The sequence below is a fragment of the Cetorhinus maximus genome, chromosome 14 (assembly GCF_964194155.1).
Source record: "Cetorhinus maximus chromosome 14, sCetMax3.hap1.1, whole genome shotgun sequence".
Lineage (NCBI taxonomy): Eukaryota > Metazoa > Chordata > Chondrichthyes > Lamniformes > Cetorhinidae > Cetorhinus > Cetorhinus maximus.
Genome location: NC_135892.1, coordinates 49231655 through 49249877, shown reverse-complemented (window position 1 = coordinate 49249877; position 18223 = coordinate 49231655). Strand labels below are relative to the sequence as shown.

At 41.1% G+C, this 18223-nt stretch overlaps 1 protein-coding gene across 1 annotated transcript in view; it reads right to left on the bottom strand.

Moving 5' to 3' along the window:
- Positions 1 to 18223, bottom strand: part of LOC144689638 (protein transport protein Sec23B) — a 64503-nt gene that overhangs the window by 33079 nt on the left and 13201 nt on the right. The window contains exons 4-10 of the mRNA XM_078556880.1: positions 17582 to 17668; positions 17153 to 17389; positions 15989 to 16071; positions 13136 to 13280; positions 12013 to 12171; positions 10467 to 10582; positions 4263 to 4386 (exon numbers count right to left, since the gene is read on the bottom strand). Of these exons, the coding sequence (XP_078413006.1) occupies positions 4263 to 4386; positions 10467 to 10582; positions 12013 to 12171; positions 13136 to 13280; positions 15989 to 16071; positions 17153 to 17389; positions 17582 to 17668 (951 nt within the window). The remainder of the gene's footprint in view (positions 1 to 4262; positions 4387 to 10466; positions 10583 to 12012; positions 12172 to 13135; positions 13281 to 15988; positions 16072 to 17152; positions 17390 to 17581; positions 17669 to 18223) is intronic.

Below are 18223 nucleotides of genomic sequence, written 5' to 3'. Positions count from 1 at the left end.
TGAAAGAACATTAATAAAATGTAAAGATTTGGAATATAAATAGTGTCATTATGCCCAAATGTATTAGGTCAGGCAATTCTTTAATTGATTGACAGATAAAACTTCAGGAGTACCAACCTAGTTGTCACCCAAGCCAAACGTCTTTATAAGTCCTTTAAGGAGTAGCACTGTCCGTTATCAATATATAGAATAACCTTGTATCTAGAATAGGAGACAACATTGGCACTGTATTTATACTTCACTCTGGGATGGAACAATCTACCAATAAATAGAATCCCCATCACGATGGATCCAAATTCATCTGTGGGCTTGCTGATTCAAATCAGCAATGACTAAATTACTGGTTACTGTATTACTAAAAAAAAATCTTCAGCAGAAACAAAATGAAGTAAATAAGACACCTGACAAAATTATTCACCAACTTTAAAACTCATAAGACAGAAAAGCAGTAGAACCGCACTGCAATTCTGAAGAGCCTGTATATGTAGTTTTTCTTCCAGCTTCCTCAGTGGTCTGGTGTCCTAAAGGTAATACTCCCTACTGGGTTCCACAGTGGTGTAAATCATCCATGATTTCAGCCAATTATTAAGTGTAAGCAAACTATGTTTCACGGGTGCAAATCAAGCCGGGCCCTGGCATCAGATATCCAGAAAGCTTGTTGCTTATATCACTGGACAGCAATGAGGAGGAGGAGGAACTCTGCTCGAATTTCCCTCCCCTCTAACCCAGAGATAATGAGGTCAGTTGTCATTCTCCCACCACTACTGTGCTGGTGTACAGCTTTTAAATCAAATCATGAATTATTTTGCATTGAACAAAAAGCACCAACCTCATTGACAGGATCTCACAACATCACAAACTGTAAGATTATTTGCAAATATTTATAGCTGCATTCTGAACCAGAACAAGATTACAGCCTTACGATCACTCCTGGCACACTGCATTTTACAGAGACTGTTTTTAAATTTTGTTTTGAGCATTTTAATGCTAGGAAAGGATTGTCATATGCACGTCACATCGAAGAACAAGCAGACTTGTATTAAAGGATTAATGTCTCTGACTTAAGAATTTGAGATTTTGATTGCTTTCTACTAAAAAGCATAATTTGACCACATTGATTTTCAGGTACATTTTAATTGTTCTCATCTGCAGAATAAAGCTACTTTATACCACAATTAACACCTTAAAAAAAAATTCATTCATGGGATGTGGGCTTTGCTGGCTAAGCCAGCATTCAGTGCCCAACCCTAATCACCCTTGAGAAGGTGATGGTCAACAGCCTTCTTGAATAGCTGCAGTCCATGTGGCGTAGATACACCCAGAGTGCTGTTAGGAGGGAGTTCCAGAATTTTGACCCAGCAACTGGAAAGGAATGGCGATATATTTCCAAGTCGGGATGGTGAGTGGCTTGGAGGGGAACTTCCAGGTGGTGGTGTTCCCACGAGTCTGTTGCCTTTGTCCTTTTAGATGGTAGTGGTCGTGGGTTTGGAAGGTGCGGTTTGGTGAGTTCCTGCAGTGTATCTTGTAGATGGTACACACTGCTGCTACTGTGCATCAGCAGTGGAGAGAGTGAATGTGTGTGGATGGGGTGTCAACAGAGTGGGCTTCTTTGTCCTATATGGTGTCAAGCTTCTTGAGTGTTGTTGGAACTGCACTCATCCAGGCAAGTGGAGAGTATTCCATCACACTCCTGACTTGTGCCTTGTAGATGGTGGGCAGATCTTGGAGAGTCAGGGGGTGAGTTGCTTGCCGCAGGATTCCTAGCCTCTGACCTGCTCTTGTATCCACAGTATTTATATGGCTAGTCCAGTTTAGTTTCTGATCACTGGTAATCCCAGGATGTTGATAGTGGAGGATTCAATGATGGTAATGTCATTGAATGTCATGGGGTAATGGTCATTGTTGAAGATGGTCATTGCCTGCTACTTGAGTGGCACAAATGTTACTTGCCACTTGTAAGCCCGAGCCTGAATATTATCCAGGTCTTGCTGCATTTGGACATGGACTGCTTCAGTATCTGAAGAGTTGGTAATGTGCAAATATCAGCACTAATCATCAGCAAAAATCCCCACTTCTGACCTTATGATGGAAGGAAGATTGTTGATGAAACAGCTGAAAATGGTTGCACCGAAGACACTACCCTGAGGAATTCCTGCAGTGATGTCCTGGAACTGAGATGACTGACCTCCAACAACCACAACCATCTTCCTTTGTTCTAGGTAAAACCCAAACCAGCAGAGAGTTTTCCCTGATTCCCATTGATTCCAGTTTTGGCTTCTTGGTGCCACACTAGGTCAAATACTGCCTTGATGTCAAAGGCAGTCACTTTTACCTCACCTCTGGAGTTCAGCTCTTTTGTCCATGTTTGATCCAAGGCTGTAATGAGGTCAGGAGCTGAGTGGCCCTGGATGGACGCAAATTGAGCATCAGTGAGCAGGTTATTACTAAGTGCCGCTTGATAGCACTGTTGATAACCCATTCCATCGCTTTAAAGATGATCGAGAGTGGGCTGATAGGGTGGTAATTGACTGGCTTGGATTTGACCTTTGTGTGTACAGGACATACTTGGGCAATTTTCCACATTGCTGGGTAGATGCCAGTGTTGTAGCTGTGCTGGAACAGCTTGACTAAGGGTGCGGCAAGTTCTGGAGCACAAGTCTTCAGTACTTTTGCTGGAATATTGTCAGGGCCCATAGCCTTTGCAGTATCCAGTACCTTCAGCTGCTTCTTGATATCACGTGGAGTAAATCAAATCGGCTGAAGACTGGACCTGTGATGATGGGGACCTCCGGAGGACGCCGAGATGGACCATCCACTCAGCACTTCTGGCTGAAGACTTGCAAATGCTTCAGCGTTACCATTTGCACTGATGTGCTGGGGTCCCCCATCATTGAAGATGGGTATAGTTGTGGAGCCTCCTCCTCCGGTGAGTTGTTTAATTGTTCACCACCATTCACAACTGAATGTGGCAGGACCGCAGAGCTTAGATCAGATCTGTTGGTTGTGGAATCGCTTAGCTCTATCACTTACTGCTTATGCTGTTTGGCATGCAAGTAGTCCTGTGTTGCAGCTTCACCAGATTGAAACCTCACTTTTAGGTATGCCTGGTGCTGCTCCTGGCATGCCCTCCTGCACGCTTCATTGAACCAGGCTTGATCCCCTGGCTTGGTGGTAATGGTAGGGTGGAGTATATGCCAGGCCATGAGGTTATATATTGTGGTTGAGTACAATTCTACTGCTGCTGATGGCCCACAGCACCTCATGGATGTCCAGTCTTTAGTTGCTGGATCTGTTCAAAATGTATCCCATTTAGCACGGTGGTGGTGCCACACAACACAATGGTGGGTATCCTCAATGTGAAGATGGGGCTTCATCTCCACAAGGGCTATGTGGTGATCACTCCTTTCAATACTGTCATGGACAGATGTATCTGCAACAGACAGGTTGGTGAGGAAGAGGTCCAGTTTGTTTTTCCCTCTTGTTGGTTCCTTCACCACCTTCCACAGACAGAGTCCAGCAGATATGTCCTTTAGGGCTCAACCAATACGGTCGGTACTGTTGCTACTGAGCCACCGTCGGTGATGGACGTTGAAGTCCCCCACCCAGAGTATATTCTGAGCCCCTGCCACCCTCGGTTCTTCCTCCATGTGGTGTTCAACATGGAGGAGTACTGATTCATTAGCTGGGCAGGGGGAAGAGGAATGGTGGCAGTACGTGGTAATCAGCAGGAGGTTTCTTGCCCATGTTTAGCCTGGTGCCATGGGACTGCTGACCAAAATAAAATTTTGCAAAGGCGACACATAACCACAATCATAGTGAAGGCCGGCAAGATATAGGGTTTATTAAAGATAACCACAGTCAGCATAAAAATATAACCTAGTTGTCACGAGGCTCCAAAGGATGTCAGATTCAACAAGGTACATTCAACACCAGATATAGCCCAATAGTGATGCAGGATGTTAGTTGTTGCTTTCTTGCCATCAGTTGAAAGAGTCAATTTCACATTAATAGAGTCAGAACAAGATTGCACTATGATAATAGGGTAGTTCTATTTTCACGAAGGAAGATGGATGAGCTCTGTCTCCATTGAAGGAGATAGAAGAGGCAGATAATGATTGTAATTAAGAGGAAGAAAATCAAAGCAACTATTTCACATGCCAGAGAGTGATACCAAAATCTTAATGATAACCTAGTCAACCATTTGAGAAAAAGTTAACTCTGCAAGTTTAAACATTATATTTAAATTAAAGGTATCTGCTTACCTTAATCTCTAAAGTGGCACCAAATGCCATTCTGAAATCCCCCTGCAAGCCTTTACTGAAAACCCTTTGGAATGTTTGCTTGAAGAGGGAAGTGTTGAAGGAGTCCCCCATCACAATGTAACCTCTAGATTTATAAAGGTGGACATTTAGTGATGCACTACATGACATTCATCAGTACAATGCTTAAAATATTCAGTCAAGAAGCACATCTGTTAGTCCCTTTACAAGGCTGATAATCAGCTGCAGGTGGAAGGGAGCAATTAAATCTGCCTATTAAGCATCTCAACCAGGCATCCTATTTTAGTGAGTCAGGAGGTGAATTATTCGCTGTGGAATTGCCAGTCTCTGATCTACTCTTGTCATCACAGTATTTATGTGGCAGACCCAGTTAGGTTCCTGGTCAATGGTAACCCCCAGGATGTCGATGGGCAATTCAGCAATGTTAATGCCATTGACTGACAAGGGGAGACAATTAGATTTCTCTTGTTGGAGATGGTCCCTGCCCAGCACTTGTGTGGCACAACTGTGACTTGCCACTTATCAGGCCAAGCCAAGCCTGAATATGTCCAGGTCCAGGTCATGGATATGGGTGACTTCAGCAGGGAACAGTGGCGTAATGTCATTGGACTACTAATCCCAGCTAACATTCTGGGGACACGAGATCAAATCCCAGCATGGCAGCTGGTGGAATTCAAATTCAATTAATAAATCTGGAATTAAAAGCTAGTCTCAGTAATGGTGACCACGGGGTTGTCATAAAAAGCCACCTAGTTCACTAATGCCCTTTAGGGAAGGAAATCTGTCATCCTTCCCCTGTCTGGCCTACATGTGACTCCAGACCCACAACAAGGTGGCAGAGTCAAAACTGCCCTCTGAAATGGCTGAGCAAGCCACTCAGTTGTACCAAACCACTACTATTTCCACCTGTTTCACACGCACTGTGGCCATCCAAGGAGGCCATGAAAATTGAGCTTATTTTCTAAGGCACATAGGTACAAACAGGCATGCTTTAAAATATTTACATATTTAAACAATTAATTTGCTCAGAAACTGACTTGGGCATACCAATGAAAGTAATAAGTGTGTGTCATTTTTAGTGATTTAAAATCAGACAACCACAGATGCAAGGCTGGATGCTCTTAATAAAAAGGCTTCTTTTGTGATAAGCCCATATTTAGCTGTTGTAATAAAACAGCACTAGGTTACCACTTTAAAATACATTAAAAATATTTCACAATGCAAAGAAAAACATAAACAATTGCATTCTAACATTCTGGCAGATTGCCATCGCTCATGGAAAATTTTGCATTTTTAATTATACAGATATCTTTCAGTAGAAACTTGGGGCAAAAGATTTTCCAGCCAGATGGAGGCAAATCTGGAGAGCGTGGGGTGGGAAAGTCCCGTAAATTGACATCATATTAAGATCTTGGCATGATCCCACATCTTCCAGGTTTCTCTAGTATAAGTTGAGAGTTAAGTGGGGGGCCCTATGGGTCTGGCAGGAAAGCAATTGAGGGAATTAAAATAGGTAATTAAGAGCCTTTTTTAAACCATGGAACCCTTCTTTCCCCATGCTGAGTCTGCACCTCATCTGGATTTCTGAGGTGAGTGCATAGCAGAACAGCTTCTGCAGTGGAACTGACAAACTGGGAAGCTGAAGAGCTCCAGTCATGCTTTGTTGTTCAAAGCACTCCATCACCAGAGTGCAATCACTGCTTAACAGTGAACGTCAACTTCCTGGAGGCACTTCACCAGTCTAGCACTTTGTTCACCTTCAGCTAAACTTCCCTACTGGCAACCCTCACCACAGTACAGGAGCAGCTTATGCAATTCCATCTTCTACTCTGCTGAGGAAGGGGAACAGAGATCATACCATCGCTGCCTGCTCCAACAGTAGGAACACCACCACAGCAGCACCAGTTACCTCTATGCAGCCACATGCACCTCCACAGGGCAGAGAGGGCAGTAACCAAGATCCAGCTGGAAGGAGGTGAAACCCCCATCATATGGGTTACATGTAGAGGATCAGATCTCTCTCAACGTGTCTAAGAATCAGTGGGTCACTGCTGACATCTGCAGCTTCCTGAAACAAGACCTCCCTCTCTGTGGGACAGGTGGTCATGCATTACAAGTGGCTGTAAAGGTGCCCGTCACTGGAGGCCCACCATTGCACACACGCGCGCGCGCACGCACGCACGCACGCACAGACACACACACACACACACACCCCCGCCCCCCCAGCTCTCTGGCTCCCACCAACTTGTGTGCTCACTTCTCCTTTAAGGAGACAGCCAAAAGGTGCAAGTGCTCATAATAATGTGTAGAAAGGAGAGAAGGAGATGCTTTGCTGAGGGTCACTTAAAGGCATGGGTTTAAGGAGCAATAGGCTGAGGCTGCTTGAGAACGCTGGTTGTGTAGATTGGGATATAAAGGTGCCCTCAGAGGGAGGTATGAGTGCATCTGCAAGGTGTGTTGTCCTGAGTGCTGTGCAGGAGAATGCCTGGGCAAGACACTTGAAAATGTTATGCCACACACGTCATGCCCTCCTGAGGTTGTGGATCCTTTTGGGGCACTGACTCCAGGTTTGAGGAACCATACTACTTCTGCTGGCTTCCTCAGCCATTTGTAGCCCTTCAGATCTTACATCAGGACCTCCAGGTGTGAGAGATAAAGACCCAAGAAGCAGCCTTCCCAGGTTTTCTCTCCATTCCTGTAGTTGCTGCAGCCTCAAAAATCCAAGCGCTGCTGCTGACCCATTCTAACCCATGTCATGGTTCTTTTATTTAGAAATCCTTCCTTAGACAGAATGGATGTGTCACAAGAACATAAGAAATAGGAGCACAAGTAGAGCATACAGCCCTTCAAATCAGCTCCACCATTCAATTATTGCTGATCTTCAGCTTCAATTCCACTTTCCCACCCACTCCCCAAAACCCTTGATTCCTCAGGAGACAAAAAAATCTATGTCTTGGCCTTCAATTTATTCAATGACCGAGCATCCACGACCTCTGGGGGTAGAGAATTCCAAAGATTCACAATTCTCAGTGAAGAAGTTTCTCCTAACCTCAATTCTAAATGATCAGTCCCTTATCCTGAGGCTGTGCCCCCTGTTTTCTAGATTCCCCAGCCACAGGAAACAACCTTTCAGTGTCTACCCTGTCAAACCCCTTCAGAATGTTGAATATTTCAAAGAGATCACCTCTTATTCTTCTAAACTCCAGGGAATATAGACCCAATTTACTTAGCTTATCATAGGACAACTCTCACATTGTAGGAACCAATCTAGTGAACCTTTGATATACTGCCTCCAATGCAAATATATCTATCCTTCCTTAAATATGGAGACCAAAACTGCACACAGTATTCCAGGTGTGGTCTCGTCAAAGCTCAGTACAATTGTAGCAAGACTTCTTCATTCTTATACTCCGATCTCCTTGCAATGAAGGCCAACATGCTATTTGCGTTCCTAAATGCTTGCTGTACCTCCATGCTAACTTTCTGTTCCTTGTGCAAGTACACCCAAGTTCCTTTGGACATCAACATTTACAAGTTAGGCAACTTTAAAAAAAATCCTGCTTTTCCATTCTTACAACCAAAGTAAATAACCTCACACAAAAACAAAAAATGCTGGAAAAACTCAGCGGGTCTGACAGCATCTTTGGAGAGAGAGATAGAGATAACATTTCGAGTCTGTATGACTCTTCTTCAGATCTAAAGGGAGGTAGAGATATGATGAAATATATACTGATAAGGGGCGTGGAACCGGTGAAGCTGGATAGAAGGCCATCGATAGGTGGAGGCAAAGGAGAGATGGCAAAAGATGTCATAAACAAAAGGTCAAAGAGTTTAATGGTGGTGGTGCTGGCTAAATGAGGTGCTAATGGTGACATTAAGAAAGCAAAACGTGACAATGGCCAGAAGAGGGTAAGCACTCTGGAAAGTGACAGATGGCCCTAGTGGGGAGAGGGGAAGGTATCAGTAAGTTGTTGGAGCTTGTGTTCCTTAGCACCTGAAAGAAAGACCTTCCTGTCACTTGCCATTTCAACACCCCACCCTGTTCTCATGCCCGCATATCTGTCCTTGGCCTACTGCAATGTTCCAGTGAAGCCCAATGCGAACTGGAGGAACAACATCTTATCTTCCGATTGGGCACTTTACAGCCTTCTGGACTTAATATAGAGTTCAACAACTTCAGACCATGAACTCTCTCCTCCCTCTTAACCCCTTTTTAATTCAATTTTTTCCCCCTAATACCATCCCCCCCTGACCCCCATAGGGCCATCTGTCACTTGTTCTTATGTTTTTCTTTCAAAGCGCTGACCCTTGTTCTGCTATTAACACATTCTGCTATCTTATCTTAATGCCACCATCAGCACATCCTTTAGTCTTTTACACTACCATTAACACTCCCTTTGTCTTGTCTCCATGACATCTTTGTCAAATCTCTCCTGAGCTCCCACCTATCCCTGACCTATTTAGCTCCACCTGCTCCACTCCCCTCTTAAACAGTATAAAATCCATCACATTTCTACCTCTCTTTAGCTTTGAAGGAGTCATACGAACTCAAAATGTTAACTGTTTCTCTCTCCACAGATCCTGCCAGACCTGTGTTTTTCCAGCATTTTCTGTTTTTATTTGCTACTTCTACTGGTTCCCCTTCATCTACCCTACTAGCTACATCCTCAAAAGAGACAATTAATTTGTCAAACACGATTTCCCTTTGTAAAACCATGTTAACTTTGTCTGATCATACTATGATTTTCTAACTGTATTGTGAAGACTTCCTTAATAATAGATTCCAGCACTTTCCTGACAGCTGATGTCTGTAGTTCCCAGTTTTCTCCATCCCTCCTTTCTTGAATAGCGGTGTTACATTTGCTAACTTCCAATCTGTTGGGAACATTCCAGAATCTAGAGAATTTTAAAAAATCATAGCCAGCATATCAACTACCTCTGCAGCTATCTCTTTTAGAACCCTACATAAGGCCTTGTGGATTTGTTAGATTTTTGCCCCTCAAGCTCCTCCAATACTTTTTCTCCGCTGATATTAACTATCTTCATTTCCAGATTTGTTTTAGCCCCTAGGTTACTCTCTATTTCTGGGATGCAACTTGTGTTTTCTACTGACAAAATATTTGTTCAATGTCTCTTCCATTTCCTCATCCCCCATGATAATTTCTCCTGTCTCTCCTTCTAAGGGACCAACATTTACTTCAGCTACTCTTCCTTTTTACATACTTGCCAAAAGATCTATTTACTCTCATATTCCAATTTTTTTCCCTTTTTTAATCAACTTTCTGGTGGACCTTTGCTGGTTTCTAAAACACTCCCAATCTTCGGATTTGCTACTATTCTTTGCAAGATCATAAGCCTCTTCTTTTAACCTAACACTATCTTTAACCATCTTAGTAAACCACGGATGGATCTTTCTTGCTGAGTTTTTGTATTTCAATGGAATAAATTTTCATTGCATCATCCTGCTCACCCTCCCTAAATGGTTGGGAAGTCAGGAGGCAGCTTGTTAATGCCATGGTTATAGGAAAAGAGCCTTGGCAGAGTCTGCCCATTAGAAAATGGAGTTTGTAACCTCAAAATGGTTCCGCCATTGCGGCAGGGACCAAGTGGACAAGATTCCACCCTTGAACTGTAACCAAACCAAAGCATTTTGCACCCAAATGCCCAATTGTGCCAAAGCAGAAACTCTATCCCCCTGGGTGCTTTACTGAGCTTGTAATTATTGCATTTCTTCCTGCTACAGATTGCTGAGTTGTATGCTTGTTGAGACTACCTGCTGTTTACAATCAGGGAGTGTATCATTTTTCAGTGCAATATCTGTCACCTTGATGAGAACATCATTTTAAACAAACTTCAGAGGTCTTAGAATCTAAAATTTAAGGAGATTAAAATAGGTAAAAATTGCTTGTATTTCATCCCATCACTTTCTGAATGTTCGTCAAGCGAGTGCCTGAATATTTAGATGAAGACTCACTGAATTTTGCTTCATCAGGAACCCTGATTGGCTTCTCTTAATAGGAAAAAAGATACACATCTCATTAGGTTAGGGGAATTATAAATCAGTTGCTTTTTTTTTTAAGTTATACAACTACAACCTTTGCTGGATAAAACATGTTTCATTTAAAAAGAGATATCCTTCGAGTTAGTTAGACCTTATACTATTTGATTTCTTTAATAATCACTTGCCCAGTCAGGTTGCAGCAACACTTCAATTCCAAAAGACCAGTCTGATCCAGGGCGCAAGCATAGATGTCAATGCAATGTCCATTTACTGCTGCACGGTTCGCCAGAGCCTCGTAGTGCTACAGGAAAAAAATAGTTGAAAATTACAAAAACATATATGACCAGGCATTATCCTAACCTATCTGAAAAAGCCATCAACAAGGCCAGCAATGGAGTGGTCACGTTTGGAGGTGAAAAAGGTCATGCATAAGGGTTTTGATGGAGAGATTGTGGCAGTGAAAGCAAGTGATCTTCCAAAGAAGGAAGAAATTAAATAATGAAGAAGAGAGCATTTACGTAACCAATCACACCTCAGGGTATCAGCGAATGGTTGTTTTTAAAGGTGCAGTCACTGTTATGCAGTTTAACATGACAGCCAATTTGTGTACTGCAAGGTCCCAAATACAGCAAATTAATGAACAAATGATCAAATAATCTGTTTTTAGTGGTGTTGATTTAAGAAAGAACATTTGGCCAAGACGTTAGAGATTCCTGCTGCTCAATTTGCACCATGAGATCTTGTATGTCCATTTCCGAGCAGCCAGGTGTGGTCTTGGTTTAATGTCCCATCTGAAAGATGGCATCACTCACAATGTAGCAATCACTCAGCACCGTGCTGATGTCAATTCAGATTATATGCTCAAATACTGGAGTTTGATATGAGAACAGAACCTTTTGAGTCAGTAGCATTGTACCAGCTGAGCTACTCGAATCAATGATTTAGGACTGCAATGATAATTCACTATCACAATTTCATTACATCTATTTTATTTAAATCACAAAACTTCCCAACTACTGAATTTCCTATCTCAATCACATGTCTGAAATGAATTATCAAACAGTAATTAGACACTGCTGGAGAGAAGAAAATCAGCAAGTAACTTCATTGGGATGCTACTGGACTTGTCTCAATACCCATCCAAGAAAGGAACTGGCTGAGGGCGTGGAACAAGTTGGCCCCTTACAGCCAGTTTGCAACATGCACTAAGTGAAGAAGCTGGTGAGGGAGTTGAGAATTTAACATACAGTAGTAACCAAATCATCAAAGGGGGTTTTGACAAGAGTAAGTAGGGAGAAACCATTTCTAAGGGCAGGAGGGTCGGTAACCAAGAGACAAAGATTTAATATAATCGGCAAAAAAGAATGCCGGAAGAGACAAGGAAACCATTCTTTTAATTCAGCAAGCTTTAATCTGGAATGCACAGCATTAAAATAACGGCAGAAGGAGATTCAAAGTAACTCCTTTATAAACAGGTTCACAATTTTGTTTCATATAATGGACAAAGATAATCTTCATTCACAATGTGTTTTTTTGCAGCTTAACAGAGCAAAATAGAAATATTTATAATCCAAAATGACTGGACTGCCATTCAAAATAAAAGACATTTGGCAAATACGAATAGATTATTTACTCCTCTAAATCTCATACCTTACATGTCAGAAGCTATTCAAATAATTAAATTTTATTCCATGCAATGATGGAAAACTAAAATAAAAAACATGGACTGACCTTGGTTGCTTTCTTCAGGAATCGGGCATTGTCCTTTTCTATATCATGCCAGGAGCGAATGGGCGTTTTAAGCTCATCCCCCACCACCATGCCAGGCCCCTGGGTAGGTGGTCCTCCAGTGAACAACATTATTCTAGCTCCAGTGTTAGGAAAACTACCCTGAAGGAAGGCATTCAAACATTAGTAACTCACTTCATCCAACAAGAGATCAAGATAAACCAATGCACGGTCTGAACTAAAGCCAATACATCTTCAACACCATCACTAAATTCACACGACAAATTTTAGCAACAGAATTGCATCAGCAATAAGCATAGCAAACAAAAAGATTCTTGTACATAAATAGTTTCAATGTTCTCCGCTCACCCACCCCCCAAATTCTGTTATACTGAAAAATATCAGCTACAACTCTAGCCGGAATCTTCTTTTCTCAAGATGAATAGCTCCACTGGATATCCCATCGATTAGCACCTAGCCAGAATTGAACATTGCTAACAAGCACACCTGTTTATTCCTAACCTAGATGTTGATCAGCAAGATTTCCATTAGCTGACAGAGAAGAAAAATCCAGGGTGGCAAAGGTTTAGGAACAAGTTGCCACCTTTCCCTCTATCATAGAGTGAGAGGTGAAAAATAGAGCACAAGGTATCCATAAAAAATACTGTATTAGATACAACGAATGCTTTCTTTTCTAATTGCTGCCTGCACTCAAGGACTTCTACATGTGAACCAGTGTGATGACCTGCTTCCAAGCCTCTCTCAATCTGCTTCCATCAACAATCACCAGTTATTGAATGAGAGCAGCACAGAAAAAGTGTGTTCAGTTTTCCCTTCATGTGGAAGAAGATCTAGAGAGATTGTCTGACGGTCTTATGCAACAACCACACCTCCCGAACAGTATATTTTACAGTTTCAGAAAGTTTTACATAACACATATACAACTTCTTATTTAGGTACCAACAGAAAGCTGTCCAACATGAGTGCTGTCTTAAGGAAATTAATTCACAAAATCCTCAAAAAAATGACCCACTAGGGAAAGGGAGGAGCTTCTGTTTGTTCAGTTTGTTTTGATAGTTTAATATCCCAAAAATAATCACAGAACCATGCAGCTGCAGCTTATTACCTCCAGCAAGCCAACAGCTATGGATAGGGCCACACCACTAGAACGCAAAGGTCTTTTTCCCTGAGATACAGGCCATGGGTCCCTCTGAAGTTCTCCAAGCAGGTCTGTCAAATTCATGTCAATCTTGTGAACAGGCTGTAAGAATCTTAAAAAAAGCAGCACATCAGCTGTGTTAACTGGAGTATTCGAAGATAAGTAAAAGGTTAACATAACACTGCCAGGCAGCCAGCTATTCTATTTTGTAAACAGTGTGAGGAATTGATAGCTAAAGGATTCAACTGGGATATGTTTTATCTTAAATCTTACCATCTGAAATGAACTGAATTTGGAAAAAGAGCCTGGGGACTTGATTTCTTAGTTGTTTTTTTAAAAATCAGGGATCTATTCAAGAAGAGCGTCTGAGACGATTGAAAAACCCTTACTACCAAGACTGAATAAACTGATACTGAAAATGAAGGAAGGGATCAGAAGAAACTCAATGATGTGCTATGTTTAATTAATAAAAGACACAAGTGGCAGAGAATGACTGTTACTACTGCGTTTTGGAATAAACATGCTGTATTTTCCACTAAAATCTAGTCAGGAACAAAAGGAGTGAATCTTTGAGAAGAAGCTCTGAGAATTATGTGTGCTACTGTGATGCTATTTTAAATGGGATGTAATAGCCAATCTCTTTGGAATACTAATTCCAAATGTCAGATTGATAAAAGACTGCTCATGGAGGAACAAACATTAAATAATTGAGATTATCATGAGCTGTAACAAACAACTATTTAATTTTTGAACCTGCATTTAACATGGAACAGAAGCTTTATCACAGAATCTTTACAGTGCAGGAGGCAATTCAGCCCATCAAATCTCCACTGGCTCTCTGAAAGAGCATTCTACCTAGTCCCACTTCCCCACCTTATCCCTGTAACATTGCACATTCCATCTTTTCAGATAGCAATCCAATTCCCTTTTGAATACCTCGATCGAACCTGCCTCCACCACACTCTCAGGAAGTTTGTTCCAGACTCCAACTACCCTCTGGGTGAAAAAAAAATTCCTCACATCACCTTTACTCCTTTTGCCTATTATTTTGCATCTGTGCCCTCTAGTTCTTTATGCTTTCGAGTGGGAACAGTTTCTCACTATTTACCCTGCCCATATTCCTCAGAATCTTGAATCTTCTGTCAAGTCTCCTCTCAGCCTTCTTTTCCCGAAGGAGAATAGTCCCAACTTCTCTAATCTATCCCCATAGCTACAGTTCTTTATCCCTGGAATCACTTATGAATCTCCTCTGTACTCGCTCCAATGCCTTCACATCCTTCCTCAAGTATGGTGCCCAGAACTGGACACGCTACTCCAGATGAGGCCTAACTAGTGTCTTATACAAATTCAACATGACCTCCTTACTCTTGTACTCGATGCCCCTCTTAACAAAGCCTAAGATGATATCTGTTTTCTTAACTGTTCTCTCAACATGCCCTGCCATCATCATTGACTTATGGACATATACACTGAGGTCCCTCTGTTCCTGAACCTCCTTTGGAGGCTGTCCCTTTATTTTATACTGTCTCTCCATCTTATTCCCGCCAAAGTGAATCACTTCACACTTCTCTGCATTGAGCCTCATTTACCATTTGTCTGCCCAATCCACTAACATGTCTATGTCCTTTTTGAAGTTCAAGACTATCCTCATTACAGCTGACAACATTTCCAATCTTCGTTTCATCTGCAAATTTTGAAATCATGCCCTGAACATGACAGTCTAGGTCATTAATATATATAAGAGCAAGGGTCCCGACACTGATCCCTGGGGAACTCCATTACAAACCTTCCTCCAATCTGAAAAACACCCATAAACCACTACTCTACACCCCTTCCACTAGTTGGTGGTCTACATACTACACCAATCAATATTATTGCACCTTTTTCATTCCTTACCTCTAGCCAGAGATTCTGTCCTTGAGCCCTCTGGGGCATCCTTTCTCTCCAGTACTGTAATGCGATCTTTAAATCAATACTGCCACTCCCCCCACCCCTTTTCTTCTTTTCCTCCCCTTCTAAACACCTTGTACCCAGGAATATTCAATGCCCAGACCTGCCCTTCTTGTTATAACAATATCATTTTAAAAAAATTTATTCATGGAATGTAGGTGTCACTGGCTCGGCCAGCATTAATTGCCCATCCCTAACTGACCTTCAGAAGGTGGTGGTGAGCTGCCTTCTTGAACTGCTACAGTCCATGTGGTATAGGTACACCCACAGTGCTGTTAGGGAGCAAATTCCTGGATTTTGCCCAGTGACAGTGAAGGAACGGCAATATATTTCCAATTCAGGATGGTGACTGGCTTGGAGGGGAACTTCCAGGTGGTGATGTTCCCATCTGTCTATTGCCCTTGTCCTTCTAGATGATAGTGGTTGTGGGTTTGGAAGGTGCTGTCGAAGGAGGCTTGGTGAGTTCCTGCAGTGCATCTTGTAAATGGTACACACTGCTTCCACTGTATGTCGGTGGTGGAGGAAGTGAATGTTTGTGGATGGGGTGCCAATCAAGCAGGCTGCTTTGTCGTGGATTTTGTCATAATTCTTGATCATAATTCTATTTGTCAACCTGTGCCTGTAGCTCACCAATCTTATTAATCACACTTCGTGCATTTACATACATGCACATTAACCCTGATTTAGGCTTTTTTACTTTCCCCCTCACTCACTGAAATTACTTAATTTTGACAAACATTTAGAAACTGAGGGAGGTATATGAGAAAAAAAATTATCCAAAATTTATCTAGAAATATATTTTCCTTTAAATTCTAAATATATTGCTAAAAGTTGCTTTAAAAAAGTAATAACTGGTTACAGTCATTATACCTGCTGGATATGCCAGGATGCTCCTGTGGTTGAGGGTTCCTTCCTTGAACTGTTGCAGATGGCTTTGTGAGCCCCAACATATCCTGTTTGAAGTGGGAAAAATTAAAAACTAAACACTAAGATAAAAGCAAAAAAACTGCAGATGCTGGAAATCCAAAACAAAAACAAAAATACCTGGAAAAACTAAGCAGGTCTGACAGCATCTGTGGAGAGGAATGTTCTGATGAAGAGTCATTCGGACTCGAAACGTTAACTGTATTCCTCTCCGCAGATGCTGTCAGACCTGCTGAGTTTTTCCAGGTATTTTTGATTTTGTTTTAAAAACTAAACACTTCTATTTCAAAACAAGAAATTAATCTAGCCACTTTTAAAGTTGTTTGGCAGCGTGGAGATAGTGGAGATTCAACAATTCTCTCCCAAAGCTTGTGTATCATAACAAAAGTTACATTAGTTGGAAAACTGTGAACACTGTATTAGCAGTAACTTATTCCTCATCATCAAGGAAAAACCTCACTAGGGACAACTTTATAAAATTTGAATGATTAAAAGTAGTAATTTTTTTCAATCTTATATGAAAATAATTTAAGATGAAAGCTGATCACAACTCAAGTTTCTGGACCCAAAGTGTGAGGAAGCTTAATTAACGTTTTTAGACAAAGTATTAACACAGTGCTCCAGATTACTTTACTAAATTATATATAAACACTACATTTTCACATAGCTGAACTCAATAAACAAGTTGTTTAAAGAAAAATACGAAGCTAAAATTTGTTGCAATCTTAAAAACTGCATTGCCCCATCTTATATTGCTTAGTTTACATTTTAAGATGCAAACACCTACCGTATCAAAATATTTGTGTTTAGGAGAATCTATGGAAGCACAAGATGATAATAAGTGCTGATTCTGCAAATGATAGCTATAGCTAAAGAATTGTGCATCATTATAGAATCTACGTAGCATAATTACATTAACTATGCACTTTGATGGGGAGTAGGGGAGAATGACAAAAATATAACTGGCAAGAAATTTGATTTTTGATTCAGAAGCTTTGTAAAATAAGAAAAAAGCCTGAAAGCTGAAATGTCCACATCACTTGGTGAAGAGATTTATTTCAAATAATATGAATGGCATCTTTGAACTTTCAAACAACCACCCACGCACACCTGAATTTGATTTGCCGTCAGATCCTTTGTGCCTCTGAAGACGTAGCTTTTGGAAATCCCCTCACAGTTCAGTTCATGGACCTGCACCATTCGACCAAATGTAATCAAACCAACTAGCGCATTAGGTGGGAGCAGACTCAGGGACATCTGTAGGGATTCCTTGAGCGCCTGAAGATCATCTTCCTCCAGACAAGTGTCCACCACATACAGGAAGATGAGTGGGACAGGCGTACCTCGCTGTTCAACACACAATTAGAAGATCATTAATTTCACTAATGCACTTAGACATAAATATTAGCAGTTATCAATAAGACTCAAACCACCCAGTAAATTCAACTTATACAAAATAAGTTATAACTTAATGTAATATAGAGAATAATTTTGCAAATGTAATACTAAGACAATGAGAAGATACATTCCTGACATTACCTGGACAACATATTCAATAGTTGAAAACTGCGGCAATAGTTCAGCTGGCTGATTTACTTCAGAAATGCCCGAGTAAGATGGTGAAAACTGCAGAACAGATAATTTGTAAAATTAACACAATAACTTTGTCAGTAGGCATGCAGGAAACTCTCACTTAATTTAATATATCCTAAGGTTGTGCTAGTACACTTGTACAATAGTCAACAGTACAAAATTCCTTCACCACACAATGTTTGGAAGGACAAAATCTACTATTTCACCGATGGGTATTTTCCATAATTCATAGGGGCATAGCAAGAAAATTCCATTGTTGCACTTTACTTAAGTCTTTTTGGGAAAAAAAACAAAAAAAAAGTTGTGTTGATATTTCACATAACAGACATATACCTTTTGTAAATTCTCGTCTTAATGGCTGCTGACTGTACTGATAATAGGATCACATGCAACTTGTTACACATAATTGTTGAATATTAGTTTCAATTACAGAGATGAACAAAATTGGTAAAGAACTATTTCTGTTCAAATCAATATTCAAAAAAAACTCCCATTCACTTGTTATATTTTTGAAATAATCCAATCACAAGCTTCAGAAGATTAAAGAAACACACAGCTTAATAATTGGGAGATTATCCACTGTAACTT